Here is a 13,789-nt window from a genome sequence, read left to right as displayed (position 1 = left end):
AACCTGGTCGATATATCACTCTTAGGCCGATTAGACACGCATCTAGGACAACTCGCAGCCAGAAACCTTATCCTTCGCGGAGAAAGCCATGTTTGCGTGACAACTATGACAGATGTCAGCATATATGCTGATTACACACTCTGTTATGGTTCCGCTGTCCCAGGCACAAAATTATGAAGGTCGATCGAGTGTTGTCGAGGCAAAGCAGAAAACCAGTTTTAGGGCCGGCATCGGACAAGCTATCGAATATATATGTACATTGTGCGGTTATTGTTTCTGTCACCAAGCCTACCGTTTTGTGGTTGGACTTCAATGAGAGAGCCAGGTCCTATAAAAGACCCATCAAGGATTGCCAAGGCAATATACGGCATGGTGTCTGATGGAGTTAACTGGCAATTCTTTGCCTAGACGGCAATAATTTACAAAGCTCAGCTCGCCGATCAGGAATTCTAGAAGATGGCTGATAGAAGGTGTAAGTGCGATTCTGTTTAACATATTTGTTATTCTAATCACCACCAGCTACCGCTTCGTGGACGCGACAGTCTGCGCTGCATGCTTCCTCACTCCACGATTCCCAGCGACGGAAATAGAGCTTCGAGTCAGCATACCTCAATACCGTTTCTTTCTGGAACACTTATTTATTTTGTCATCTCCGGGTTTGATCAAATGCCAAAGGTTTCTTTTGAATTGCTTTTTATGACAGTTTACAGACACTTCAACGAGTTTGACTCTCTGCACCTCTCGACGGCATGCATTGGACATTAGACAGCATGATAAGTGAGCCGAGAGCCAGTTGACCCAACCATTGCAGTAGGATTCTTGAGACACAGATACGAAATTGACCAAATTGTTCTCATCATTTGATCGCCAGCATCATACGGGAGTGTCATTTAATCCAATGATATCACATTTGAGACGAGGGGGTATTACAGGAGCGGAAAAGTTATTAAACATTAGCATGTAAAAACTCAATCGCCCCCGGAAATCTCCACTGTATCCCCAAACTCCGCTACCAGTCAATCCAGTCGCCGAACTTAAAGAGGTCCTATCTTTAATTCCATGCCATTGTGTATGAGGCGAAACATAATGATAATATTTGGGGTGATAGTGCTCCATACTGGTTACTAGGGATGCTGCCTTTATACCATAACCGACTGCGACATTGCTAAGGCATCATTAAAGACCGAAGTTAACTACGTACCCGTACAGTCCAAACCAAAGCGTTTATTGCGTATCTTACAACAGTGCAATTCAGAGTATCATTCCGGTGGCCTACCTTTGCAACGCGAGATAAACTTACAGCTGAACGAAGCAAGCGACTCATGCATGCGATGCAGAAAGGTATGTGCAGGACTGTCTTCCCGATAGCAACGTAGTACTCGCACACTTCGAATAGATAAACGCAAAAAATGTTCGAATCTTCCTCCCATCGACGATCAGTCTCCTTCAGAAACAGTTGATGACCAACTCACCAGCGAACACTGATCATGGCCAGGTCTTTTTGTTCCTCGTCGGATCGATGTTTTTGGTCGCTCGGGTGAGAAAACGGTACATTGACTGGCAACGCCAGCGAGAATGATGGGGTTAAAGAGCCTGTTTCAAGAAGCTGAAGCAGCCTCTCTTGTTCTTCTCTTGCAAGCAGCACCGGGTTTCGCCAAACTACTGACAAATCAGGGCAGAAGGTAGACAGGAAACGGAAAAATAAACACACGCTCACATGAGTCCAGAGAAATATTAAATAGAGAAACAAGGAAAAGAAAAAGTCATAGCTAGAACTGACGTGTCGAACTTAGCTGGAGTCCGTGGTCCATCTCTGGTTCCGGCCAAGATCATGGACCGGTCATTGTATTTGAAAAAGTTCATCCACTTCCATAGTTATCTCGATTGACATCGATGCGATGTTTAATCCGTTGGATCGAGCGTCGTGTTATCCGTATCTCTTATAGTCCCGACGATTGTAGACGGGGGGGCCGTCTCCACTGTTGTCTCTCCCTGGCGGTTGGGAACGAATGCGTACCTTGACAACCCAGCCATCTTTTCCTCCGGACTGATCTCGTTATCAGAATACACCAATCGGGCTTGCTTCGACTTGTCTTTCTTGGTGGGTTTCTCCTCCGAAGCTTCTGCGGGCTTGGCGACTTGGTCGTCCGGGGCGGCTCCGGGCGTTGGTGTCTTTTCTGCACCGGACGCTCCAGGTGGTGTCGGCACAGGGTGGCCCATATGCATCTGCTGCATCTGGTAGGAATTGACCTGCGGAGCACCGAAACTGGGTCGTTGGGGGAGGCTGGGAGCTGTCGGAAGGCTACCGGACCGTGGCGTAAATCCTGGCGTAGTTTGCGGGGAGGCGATGTTCTGGGGTGCTTGCGGTTGCGGTTGTTGTTGTGAGAAGGGGGAAGGAGTAGGAGTCGTTCCAAAAGCCGGGAACGCTTGGCCAGGTGTTCCGGCTTGGAAGGACTGCGGAGTATATTGCGCTGGAAATTGCGGTTGGCCTCCAGGAGAGTAGTTCTGGTAGACCGGACTGGCTGTCTGCTGATAAGGCTGATTAGCAGTAGCAGTAGCAGCGGCGCCATACGGCTGCGGATATGAGAACTGCTGGTTGGCAACGGCGGGACTCTGCGGTGATTGACCCTGACAAGTCAGTATAACAGTATCTCGAAAGGCGGAGGTAAACTCACAAATCCACCCGTAGTAGGCGTTTGCCCAGCCCCAACCGGTGTGCCTTCAGCACTACTCCCGTTTATAGCCTCTGCCCGTTTCGCCCTATGCTCCGCCAAACGCTTCTTCATCTCCGATACACTCTCCACCTTCGGTTTCTTCGCCGACGGCTGGCCTGTTCCCGTTCCCGGCGGCGGGTTCCCCGTCACAGCCTGCCGTTCCGCCTCCGCCTGCTGGAACTGCGTCAAGACGCGCTGGTTATGGCTCTGGATGATGTCCTCGGGAACACCCTCCATACCGAAGATCTCAACGTCCAAACCCGACCGGTTGGGAAGCGCATTGTCGACAGCGGAAAGTTGTTCCTTGTGGACTTGGCTCATGTGCACCGAAAGTCCTAATTACGTAGTTGTTAGAACACGCTCACAATGAAGCCGGAAAGAAAGAGGGAAGGAAAAACCAACCTCCTGCCGTATTTAGCCTTCTTCCGCATCGTTCACATTTAAAGTGCTTTGCCTTCTGATGCGATATGAGAATCTTGAGATCTTCAAAGTCGCGCTCGCAGTAATAGCACCACGGGCGAGCCAGAAGCTCTTCGAGCGTCGGTCCTCGTCGCTTCTTTCCCATTGCGGTGGCGAGTCTTCCTTTTGTCTGAAGCCGAGCTTAAGTTTCGAGACAGACGGGGGTCGATGGTATGGTGCGATTGAGAGAGTACAGGGGCGGCCGTGACGTTCAACGCGTGGAGGAATCGGACTGAGTCGCAAAAGCGGATGGCGAATATCGATTGGAGTCACGTGATGATTACGTGATGCCATTGGCCCTAGTTAACTAGTTAGTAGTTATATAGAGAGGAAAATATCATCAATTTGCCTAAATTGGGTAGCCAGCCATATCGGCCTTGTGCAGTACAGATTGTTGACTTCCCAATATGATTTTCTCCGTCATGGTTTTGCTCCATCATGCTCCGGGAATTACTCAATTGGGCTTATTTCTCTAATCATTACTTTATTGATTTACTTGTCTCACAGAGCCTGGTGGGGGCGACATACCCAGCCACACAATATCAGTATGAATATTTGAACCTGCACGATTATTGGAACACCACACGGCATTGGCGGATACACAGTAAGTGCACCGCACTCTGAGACTTAGCTAACTAGAAATCTAACGTGTTATGGCATGCGCCGCACAGCCTCTCCTGCCCGATTCGTGATTCCTGCCTGATATATATGAGAGCAGTGTGGAGCCCCTGGATCTACATCCTAGTCTTTTGCTTTTAGTGCAGCGGTTCAGCTTCTGGATGCTGCCAGCGGTCGCGCCGTGACGTAAGGTGTCACGGGCTCGAACTGGTAGATACTAACGAAATGATATTCCTATCTGAACTAGTGTAGCCATCAACGAGAATTTCGAGTCTGAGAAGAAAAGAAGAGAAATCTAATCAGGCGATGAGCGGTCTTTATAGACATCTGTGCGACGAGAGTTAAGCCCTTGTTTGCCTACATTGCTTCTACGGCGCTGGTTTGTCAATATCGGCTGTTTGTATGGCGTTGAGCTGTCAAACTGTCCTTGTGCAGATACTGAAAGAATGTACCCAGCCATCAAAGAACTATTATCTCTGCCACATCATCCTAAAATTTGTAAGAGGGTAGCATTTGTGCAGGTATGGTAATATTTGTGCAGTGTGTGATGATGGTATTGTTGAAATGGAGCACCTCAACTAGTCAAAAACTGTAAATTGATGTTGCTTGAGGGAAAATTATCCCTGTTTATCTTAGACTCTCAAATGACAACATTGAGTATTTGCCCTGTTTATGAACAGTGAGGAACACCTGTTGTCTTTGCTCTGATCTCCCCTCTTCGTCGCATTGAGCAACCCTCCCTTCATTCACTGTTATCTCATCTTCATGCCTCATCTTCGTGTCTCAACCTCACGTCTTCTCTCCTCCAATTTTGCATCATCCCAGGAACTCCCTTAGTCTCATTTCATTTCATATTTCGCCACCACAGCAACTCTAACGCATTGCTGACGACAGGGTTTCGAAGAAGAAAAACAAGCCCGCCCCCAGCCGCTCCTCCAGCCGTCCACCCAGTGTCCAATCCAACTCCTGTAAGCCTGTCAGAGTTGGTGCTGTTATTCGACCCATCACCAGATCTTATCCCACGTCGTTTTTCTGCTAACGCAACCCTTATCAGCCTAGTTCTTGCATTACTGAGACCCATCCCAGCGGCAAAGCAGTACAGCTCGATAATACACGTACTCAACGCTGTCGGTGGCTTCCGTGTCGCGGGTTGGTATCGCAAAAAAAAAAAAAAAAAACAGGAAAAACAAGTGTACCATAAGGTGGTACCATAAGGTGGTCGGACTGGTCAAGGAGCAGAAGTGGGACAAAGCCGAAAATGCAGCAAAGGAATTCCCGTTTGCCCCCGGTTTTGCCGAGCTGGAAAATATTGATGGAATAGATTGAATGGGGACACTTTTTGTGAACGACTGATTCAGAGAACACTCATATTTATGGTTTTTTAAGATACCGAAATGAATTTCATTGGTGCGATGAATGGTGATTCGCTATCAACTTAACTGACTTAGTTACCCATGTTATCTGCTCAGTGAGCTAAAAGCGGCGAGGACTGAGCACTAACACGGAAAGAAAAAAGCGCCCAGAGCTCGAGAAAATCGATTTCGTATGTACAAACACAAGATTAAAGAAAACAATAATCAATACTACTACTCCCCCTTTTTTCTTTTTGATTTCAAGTGATAATCACTCACGCAGGCCGTCTATGCCCATGTCCCGGCGGCGGTAACCCAGCATTCCCAAACGGAATAAAAAATCTATCTGGCGGATATGGGGTTTGATATTGTGGTTGCGGTGGTGGTGGCTGGAAAGGGCCGGATGGGAAATGAGCTATCCCTCGAGGATCGATATGGCCAAATGGCGAATATGGTGTCGTGTAGCGAGGTGGATGCGGGGCGAGAGGGCCGCCGGGACCAAGAGCGTGACCGGCAGGCGCTGGGAGAGGGAAACCAGGGTTGGAAGCTGATGGGTGTGCTTTTGGATGCCCGTGTGGTGGTGGCGGTGGTGCTTGAGACGGTGTTGGTGCAGGGAGAGATGTTGGAGCTGCCGATGGCGCAGGACCAGGGCCTGGCGGCGGGCCTGGAAGAGCACGAACTGGTGCGGGACCTGGGGGTGGGCCTGGGGGTGGCAAGGGTGCCGGTGCGGGAGCAATACCCGGGTTGGCCATTGGAGGGTTGACACCAGGGACTGATGGTGACTTCTTCTTCCTGCCACCAATTTTCGGCGGTTGAACTGCTTTCTTGGCCGCTGCTGCCACGCGGTCAGCCTCGATCTCGTCCTTAGACCGCTTAGGCTGTCGGATACGGCCTGCTTGGTTGAACCGGGCCCAGTGGTTAAGCATGGCTTCTGTGCGTCTAGGATTCTTGGAGTTAGCAATCTTCTCGGCGCGAGCTCTTTCGCGCCGCTCCACCTCAGCAGGGTCAAGTTCATCCGGTAGTTCTGGTGTTGTGAAGGGTTTCGGAGGTTGCATGGTCACAAAACCCCCATTCGGCATGGGTTCGATGAACGCCAGCTGTGACGGACCAGGAGCGAGAGATGTCGGACGAGAAGAAGGTACTGGAGTGGCAGTGGGCGATCCTTGCTGCGGTGTCCCAATGGGCGTAGTGGTTGCTCGGCCTTTACCTCTACCACCCCGGGTATTACCACCTCTTGTCCCGCGAATAGCACCAGTACCTCTGCCTCTGCCACGAGTAGGTGCTTGACCGTCTGGGGTAGGTGTTTCAGAAGATACTCCTGGGGCTGTGCTTGCACCACCCCGGCCACGTCCACGTCCACGACCTTGTCCGCGTTGTCCACGACCACGACCAGTGCCCCTTGTGGATGTGGGCGTTGAGAATTCCTGGTCGTCCATTGCATCAAGCGCAGCACGGCCCCCACGTGTTTGCCGCTTCGTTGCAAGTTGTAGCTGTTCCTCTTCTTCCTCAGCGGCAGCTTGACGAGCTGCCTCATCAGCAGCCGCGGCCGCTTCCATTTCTTGCGCCTTGCGTGTCCGTGTGGCCTTAGAAGGTATATCTTCCGGAGGTGGATCCTGATACTTGGGAACGTATTCAATGCCAAACTTGCGGAGAGTACGCCATCCGTCAATGTTTGGCGTGGTGCCCGGCTCGACCTTGGCGGTCTTCATGGCCTTCCGTGCCTGAGTCGGGGTTGGCCGGAAACCACCTTGAATCCAAGGGTCCTGGTCCAAGCCTTTCTTGTGCTTGCTGGCATCATACTTGTATTGATAGAGCGTTGCCTCTTTCTTTGCAGCCGTGACATCGGGGTCCTCGACCTTCTTCCGCGGATCAGGAGCCAATTTCTCGTACTGTCCTGTAGACAGCTTGTACAGTCGATCCACAGCGAAGTACTCATCTTGCCATGTCGAAAGAGCACGCGCAACGTTTGCGGTGATGGCGTAGAGCTCCTCCGGCGAGCGCGTTTCAGGGTCACGCAGGTCGACCAGGAAATCCTCAATTGGGGTAAGTTCAAGAAATTTGCCTCGATCAACCCGCGCTTTCTTGTACGGATCCGGGCGTTCTGGTAGTTGCAACGAATTGCGCTTCTTGAAAGGCTTGGCCACTTTAAATGCATAATCCCAGTCCTGTTCCAGTTCGGTTGTGGTGTCATCATAGTTTCGGGAAAAGCTGCGAGCATCATGGATATCCCAGCGATTCAAAAGGCGCATTTCTGCTGACAGAAACTCTTGTTTGCCTCGGGGGATATTATCTTCTGCCCCAAAATCTACCTCGGAGCCGGTCGCGGTCGCGGTCTCGAGGACAGGGCCCTGGTCGTTGCCATCAACGTCTCCGCCGGCCTCTTCGCTGGGCTTGTCGAGATCTTCGACCATAGCATCGTCGTGTTCTGGCGCCTCGTCGCCATTAGCAACATCGTCATCTCCGTCAATGTCTTGCTGTTGCTCATCGTCTTCCTCATCAATGGGTTCATCATCAACATTTTCATCTCCCTCTGCCATTTCTTCGTCGGCCGCATCATCATGAGCTTCCGATGCCCTGGCGAGCTGCGGGTGCACAGTGGCAATGTGCTCTTTCAGACCATTTTCCTCATTTGATGCCTCAAAAAATTCACCACAGTCTGGACATTTGTCCTTGGACGCGACAGGCGCAGGAGACTGGGCAGTTGGTGTTGATGTTGATGGTGCATGCAATGGTTCGGAGAATTGTCGGCGCAGGGGAGAATCCTGGCCCGAAGTACGACTCTCCGCGTCAATATCACTTTGGGCGACGGGCGCCATAGTGATGCGGAGAATGAAAAGTAGAGAGGTGGAAAAAAAAAAATAGAAATGCCTCTCAAAAAAATATATAATGGCACACTCTACCCAGCAACTCAAAACACGGTAACAGCAGAGTCGGATCTATCAAAGCGTCAGTTCGGGTGGGAAAAGTTCGGTTGCAGCGCCAAGACTGTGTGTAGGAAAACCGTCGCCACGAGTGTTTAGGATGAAAAGAGACATATCGAAAGGAGAGGAAGAATAGTAAGAACAATCAACAGAACGATGTGAAATGAACAGAGGACATAACGTGCATTGGCATAAAAAGGAGCGTCCTCTGTAAAATTAAGAGAATGATAAAAGACTGATCAACCATGACATACCTCGAGAATGCAAACACGTCCGTTTAAATGAATGGAGAGAACGTGATTAGCAACACGATCAGTGACCTTTGGAGATCTATTCCCAATAAAGAGAGCCAGGGCTGATCCTGTAAGTCGGGAGAAAAGCTGATGGTGGAGGAAAAAGGCGAACAGGGTCCCAGGGATAAACCGTAGTAGTAAGCGTGACAGGAAAGCAGGAAATATAGAAGCAAAAACAAGAGATGATTGAATCTCCCAGACAAAAATTCGAATAAAGTCAAACAAATTAAGAGGCCTCTGCCAGAAAAGAAGAGGATTGAGGTGGTGGTTTGACGCCGAGGAAGCGTTCCTGGATGAGGATAATAGATGCACTTGTGCTCACGGTGGCCTCGACCTCCGGGTCCACGGAGAATCAGAAATAGAAATGATCAGAAGAAAAAAAAAAGGTGCAGGTAGAAATAAGGAGATGATTAAGTATAAAAAGGAAGGCCGCAGACTTGACAGGAGGAGGTGGAGGAGGAACTGGCAAAGAAGTATGTATGAAAAAGATCTGATTTACAGTAGTAGAAAAGAGGACGACGGGGATGGTCAGTGAGGACAGCGATACCTGGACAGTGCACGCACAGTATACACCACAATGACCCAGTATAAACTTGTCCTTTTGATTGAGACCAGCCTGATTGGCACTTTTTCTTTTCTCAGCCTGCCAGACTGGGAATGATTATTCGGTGGTGGTGTTGTTGTTGCTGTGTGCGGCGTCTGCTCTGTAGAGTTTAGATTACGCGCCCTTACCGTACCATACCGGGTGATCCACTCGGCAGGGCGAATCCGCTTCCCTGCGCCGCCGGAAAAAGACTGGTTCCGTGAGTAGAGCCAATCAGAACGAATGAAATTTACCATCAGGAGTACACGATATACAAAGGAAAGGAGATGGCAGTTCTTGATGTATTCGTGTTAAGCATGAGAGGTAAGGAATTATGCTGCTCATAATCCGAAAATTAGAAACCCCGTATCATTATGCAAGTGACAAGCATCGGAACAAAGACACTGCCAACTCAGACGACATCCTCCGGCATACTGTAATATATCGTATCAGCGTAACGCGATACCTGACATCATCCACTACATAGATCTGTATGCACTTCAATCGAAGTAGTACAAAGGCACACTGGCTTACATACAGCCATGTCTAATTCGACATACTCACCGTAGAATCCCCTACTCGTATCCGTTGGCGCCACCCGAAATGCAGCTTTCCGGACGTGACAGACCGGTAGTTCCTCACCCGGGAAGTTTTCATTCCTCTGCAACGAAAATGAGTCACGAAGTTCAGATGAAGGGATACCAAGGAAGGAGAAAAGGTGACATGAAGATCAGACAGATGCCGTCTAGTGAGGATAGTGTGTGTGCTGTGTGCTTGATAGGATAGCAGCGCTTGCGGCATAGGAGGCTCTATATATACAGGGTACAGGGATAACTGCAAAGCTCGGTGTGACCAGAGCATATATTGCACGATTGATGACTATATTGAGCAGCGTAGGCGATGTAAGTCCTCAATTCTTTGCTGCTCTCTATAGAGTAAACATGTGGGATACAACCTAAGGATTGTCTGAAAATAGACCAGGTTTGAGATTGCGAATACTTGCAGAGCTGTATTCCAGGTAGCTTAATTTAACTTAGTTATTTAATCTAAAAAGATTTACTTGCATTTTAATATTATTTCGATCTCATATCTGTGGTTCTATATTTATAAGGTGGAGCGTGCCATATGCCATTCAGATATACGAGCAGCTTTACCTACAATGATAAATAGCCATATCAAGGATTCAAGATATACTGTCCAAATGATTAAAATCAGATTGCAGATTGCCTAGTGATTTCACAAGACTGCGATAATATCCTCTCCATGTACAAGTATATACGTATCTGCATAGTTCACTGCAGGTCTTGGCACAGGTCACCCGTCTCCACCAAACAAGCACCCTTTGATTAACTCAACTGATACCTCGACATCCTCATCTTCAACTCCCATACATTGACAGAGAATTGTTTAACATGCCACCCAAAAACGCAAAGCCAACCAGCGATGAACTCCTCGCCCAATTCGATGACCTGGGCATCGATGCCAAGCCCGACGACCAGAAGCCCGCGCCCAAGCCGGCCGCTACCACGTCTACTGGACAGTCTGAGCAAGACATTCTAGCAGAGCTGGACAACCTAGCTGCCCAACGCCCGAGCAGCGGCCCCGGTACTCCCCGCCTGTCGTCTACGGAACCTCGATCATCCACCAGATCCCCCAGGCCCACGGGTCGCACCAGCGAAGACAAGCCCCCCGTCCGCAAGTCTGGGGAGAGTGGCCGCTCGTCGCGTACGGCGAACCGCAATGCGGCGCAGTCATTGTCGAGTACGGAGAAGACTGTGAATGAGGAAAGTTCGCAGAGTGTTAATAATGATGGCGGTTCTGGTGGTGGATGGTGGGGAGGTTTCTTTGCAACTGCCAATGCTGCGGTGAAGCAGGCTGCTTCTCAGGCTGAGGCTGCTGTTAAGGAAATTCAGCGGAACGAAGAGGCCCAGAGATGGGCTGAACAGGTGAAGGGGAATGTTGGGGCATTGAGGGAGCTGGGTAAGTGATTATGGGAGACAGTTCTGGGAAGCTGTACTGATTAGATCTCCATCTAGGTGGTGGACTCCGCGACATGGCTATCCCTACGGTAACTTCTCTTATCCACACGCTTGCGCCTCCGATCTCGTCCCACGAACAGCTCCAAATCCATGTGACCCACGATCTATCTGGATACCCCGTGGTCGACCCTTTGATTTACTCCGTCTTCTCGCGCGTAATGGCCCAGGTGGAGGGTGGTGACCTTCTTGTTCTCCAACGTGGACAGGAGTCCGCCCCAAAGCGCGGGCTTGACTTTGGCTATCAGTCCTCGCCCGCAGGCTGGCGGGACGGTCCTTGGTGGCGCACCGTTACCCCTGGAACCCCGCGCAGCATCTCCGCCGTGCCAGGCTCTGTCGAAGGCACCAAGCTCGCTCGTGCCAGTGCCGAATCCTACGGTACTGAATACTTTGCCGCCAAGGGTGGTATCGAAGAGGCAGCCAAGCAAGCAACCCAGGTGCTGAGTGAATCGAACCCCGTCCGCAGCAGTGATATCTTCCTGGCCATCCAGGCGATCAGCCAGGCTTCCTCGACCGAGCTCTTCCAGGCAGGGCCCACCACCGAAAAAGCAACCCCGCCGGGTGTGGTCGACGTGCCCGATGCGACTGAAGGAGAGATCTCCTTTGCGCTATACCTACACGACCCCATCCACGGCATTGCCTTCCACACCGTCTCCCAGGCTATCCCGCAGAAGTGGGTGGACTGGCTGGACTCTGCGTCTCCGGCCCAGGACCCCAGCGCGGAGGACGCGGATGCACCTCAGTTTGTAGTCCCCGAGGATATCGCAGGGATCATTGAGAGCGGTGGTGTCGACCCTCGCGAGTGGGTTTCTGAGTGGATTGAGGATACCCTTTCTTTGGCCGTTGGAGTCATTGCGCAGCGCTACGTTGCGCGCAGAATGGGTGTTGGCGAAGCCGGTGCAGCCAAGGGTAAGATGCGCGCAGAGCAAGCGTCCGTTGTCGACAGCAATGCGGGTGAAGCTGCCAGAGGCCTGTAATTTTTTTTTTGACTTGTGGATTTATGTTGGAACGTTTGTGATACACCGTTTACGTTATGCTTGTTTCAAATGCTACGGCAGACGATATCCAGATTGCTAAATAATGCAATAATGCAAGTTCATTAATCATGCTCCATACTTTTGCCTCGTTTTAGTATGCAGTGAACATGCAAAGGATAACTTTTGCGGGTATCTACAATCGACTTTCGTCAAGCAAGCAGTCCGTCAACGCGTCCATAATCAAGCATCAATATCCAAATGTCCCTCGAGACCAGGGACATGCCAGAAGTTCGCCAGCAGGGGAGTCACACTGGACCGTTAGCCGCACACACAAAAACGTAGTAAAAGTAGGAAGTAAACTCACCTAGTACACCCATCCAAAACAGTGTGCGCATCCGTCCCCTCCTCACTAGCTTGCAAAGCCTTCTTCATATCTGACAACTCAGCCGCCCATTTGAAGTTGCGCTGCTTCAGCGATCCCGATGTGCCACTGACAACCTTCTTAGTCTCAGTCTCAGCCTCAACATCATGCCCCGTCCCATTAACACCCTCCTCACCCTCCGCAATCTCCTTATACAAATACCCTTTTTGCCAATAATACGGCAAAGCTCGCGTATACCGCACCGGCCTCTCCTCCACATCCCCGCGCATAGGGATATTCAGGTTATACAACTCAACCCTTTCATCCCAATTCCGAACGAGATGGCCAACAACACGCACGCCCAACCGCGCAGCGGCTTCAATCACCTCTGCAGGCTGCGGATCCTTACTCCCGAAGGAGATCGCAATCCCGCGCTTCCCGCAGTTCGCAGCCTCCAGCGCACCACCGACTGTCCCGGAGGAAAGGTTGTAAATCGTCGACGCATTACGGCCGTGATTCGGTCCCGAAATGACAAGGTCGATGGGCCCGCGCTCGTCGGGGAAGAGGTTGAAGAGGCCTAGTTGGACGCAGCTGGCCGGTGTGCCGTTTTTGATCACCACCCATTCGGTCTCGTCGGTAGACGACTCGGGTGTTTCGTCCCAGGTACCATCGTTGCGAAAAGCGGAGGACGGAACGTAGGTTGCTTCGAGGGAGGCTTCGATTAAGTGCGCTTTACCGATCCACGAGCGCGAGGCTGCCGGGATTGCGACGGAGACGGTGTGGCCGGCCGCTTGGAGGGCGGAGACGAAGGGGTGGACGTAGGGAGAGAGACGGGCTGATGGGGGCCCATCGTCGTTAACGACCTGTTCGCATTAGTATTAGCATCCCTTTTTTTTTTTTAAGTCTCTCTGGCGCGCGGAGTCTACCTACCAGGATATGCATCTTGCGAACTGACCAGACACCGGAGTATGCTTGGCGAGGTGAAAAAAGAATCGAACTGAACTGAACAAAACAGTGCAGAGAACAAAGGCGCAAGTCTCACATCTTTATACGGGAGTGCATTCCTGGTATGTACCCTTCGTCCGTCCCGATCGCGAAGACATCCCGGAAGCCGTTGCGAAGTGCCATCGCTTTTGCTCGCGGTGAAGCTGTTTTTGGTTGCGGGGAGGTTTGAGGTTGGAGATGTATGTATGTATTGACGGTGTTAATACCGTGTATTACAACTTTTTGTTGGATGAATAAAGGTAAATGTATGGTAATGACAATATATTACCAGACCGCGGCAAACCAAAAAGAGTCTGCGGTGAAGTCGGGAATTGGGATCGGGAAAAGCTGGAGGCAAGCCGGAGATAATTATTATCGTGATTCAGAGACATTGGATTGAGAGATAGAGAGTCATAGTAAATACTCTGATGGTAGTAATATTCTAGGAGGGGTTAGTAGAGAACACAGAGTTGATCTACGGCAGCCCTACA

The 13,789-nt window shown here is 50.5% G+C and overlaps 4 protein-coding genes across 4 annotated transcripts; 1 reads left to right on the top strand and 3 right to left on the bottom strand.

The window, feature by feature from the left end:
* Positions 1-1,902: 1,902 nt before the first annotated feature.
* Positions 1,903-3,279, bottom strand: ACHE_11544S (putative C2H2 finger domain protein; the record flags this gene model as incomplete). Its single annotated transcript, XM_043276125.1, has 3 exons — positions 1,903-2,628; positions 2,676-3,049; positions 3,117-3,279. 3 exons carry the CDS (start codon positions 3,277-3,279, stop codon positions 1,903-1,905), a joined length of 1,263 nt encoding a protein of 420 aa, XP_043132664.1.
* Positions 3,280-5,418: 2,139 nt separating this feature from the next.
* Positions 5,419-7,959, bottom strand: ACHE_11543S (uncharacterized protein; the record flags this gene model as incomplete). The annotated part of the gene is made up of 1 exon (XM_043276124.1): positions 5,419-7,959. One exon carries the CDS (start codon positions 7,957-7,959, stop codon positions 5,419-5,421), a length of 2,541 nt encoding a protein of 846 aa, XP_043132663.1.
* A 2,393-nt stretch (positions 7,960-10,352) lies between these two features.
* ACHE_11542A (DUF5427 domain-containing protein MTC1) lies at positions 10,353-11,953 on the top strand (the record flags this gene model as incomplete). Its single annotated transcript, XM_043276123.1, has 2 exons — positions 10,353-10,920; positions 10,977-11,953. 2 exons carry the CDS (start codon positions 10,353-10,355, stop codon positions 11,951-11,953), a joined length of 1,545 nt encoding a protein of 514 aa, XP_043132662.1.
* A 240-nt stretch (positions 11,954-12,193) lies between these two features.
* ACHE_11541S (5'/3'-nucleotidase SurE) lies at positions 12,194-13,256 on the bottom strand (the record flags this gene model as incomplete). The annotated part of the gene is made up of 3 exons (XM_043276122.1): positions 12,194-12,263; positions 12,318-13,177; positions 13,245-13,256. The coding sequence occupies 3 exons, from the start codon at positions 13,254-13,256 to the stop codon at positions 12,194-12,196; spliced, it is 942 nt and encodes a 313-aa protein (XP_043132661.1).
* Positions 13,257-13,789: the final 533 nt, after the last annotated feature.

The sequence above is a fragment of the Aspergillus chevalieri genome, chromosome 1 (assembly GCF_016861735.1).
Source record: "Aspergillus chevalieri M1 DNA, chromosome 1, nearly complete sequence".
In the NCBI taxonomy this organism is placed as follows: domain Eukaryota; kingdom Fungi; phylum Ascomycota; class Eurotiomycetes; order Eurotiales; family Aspergillaceae; genus Aspergillus; species Aspergillus chevalieri.
Note: the sequence above shows the minus strand (reverse complement) of the source record. Positions and strands in the feature narration are given on the sequence as shown.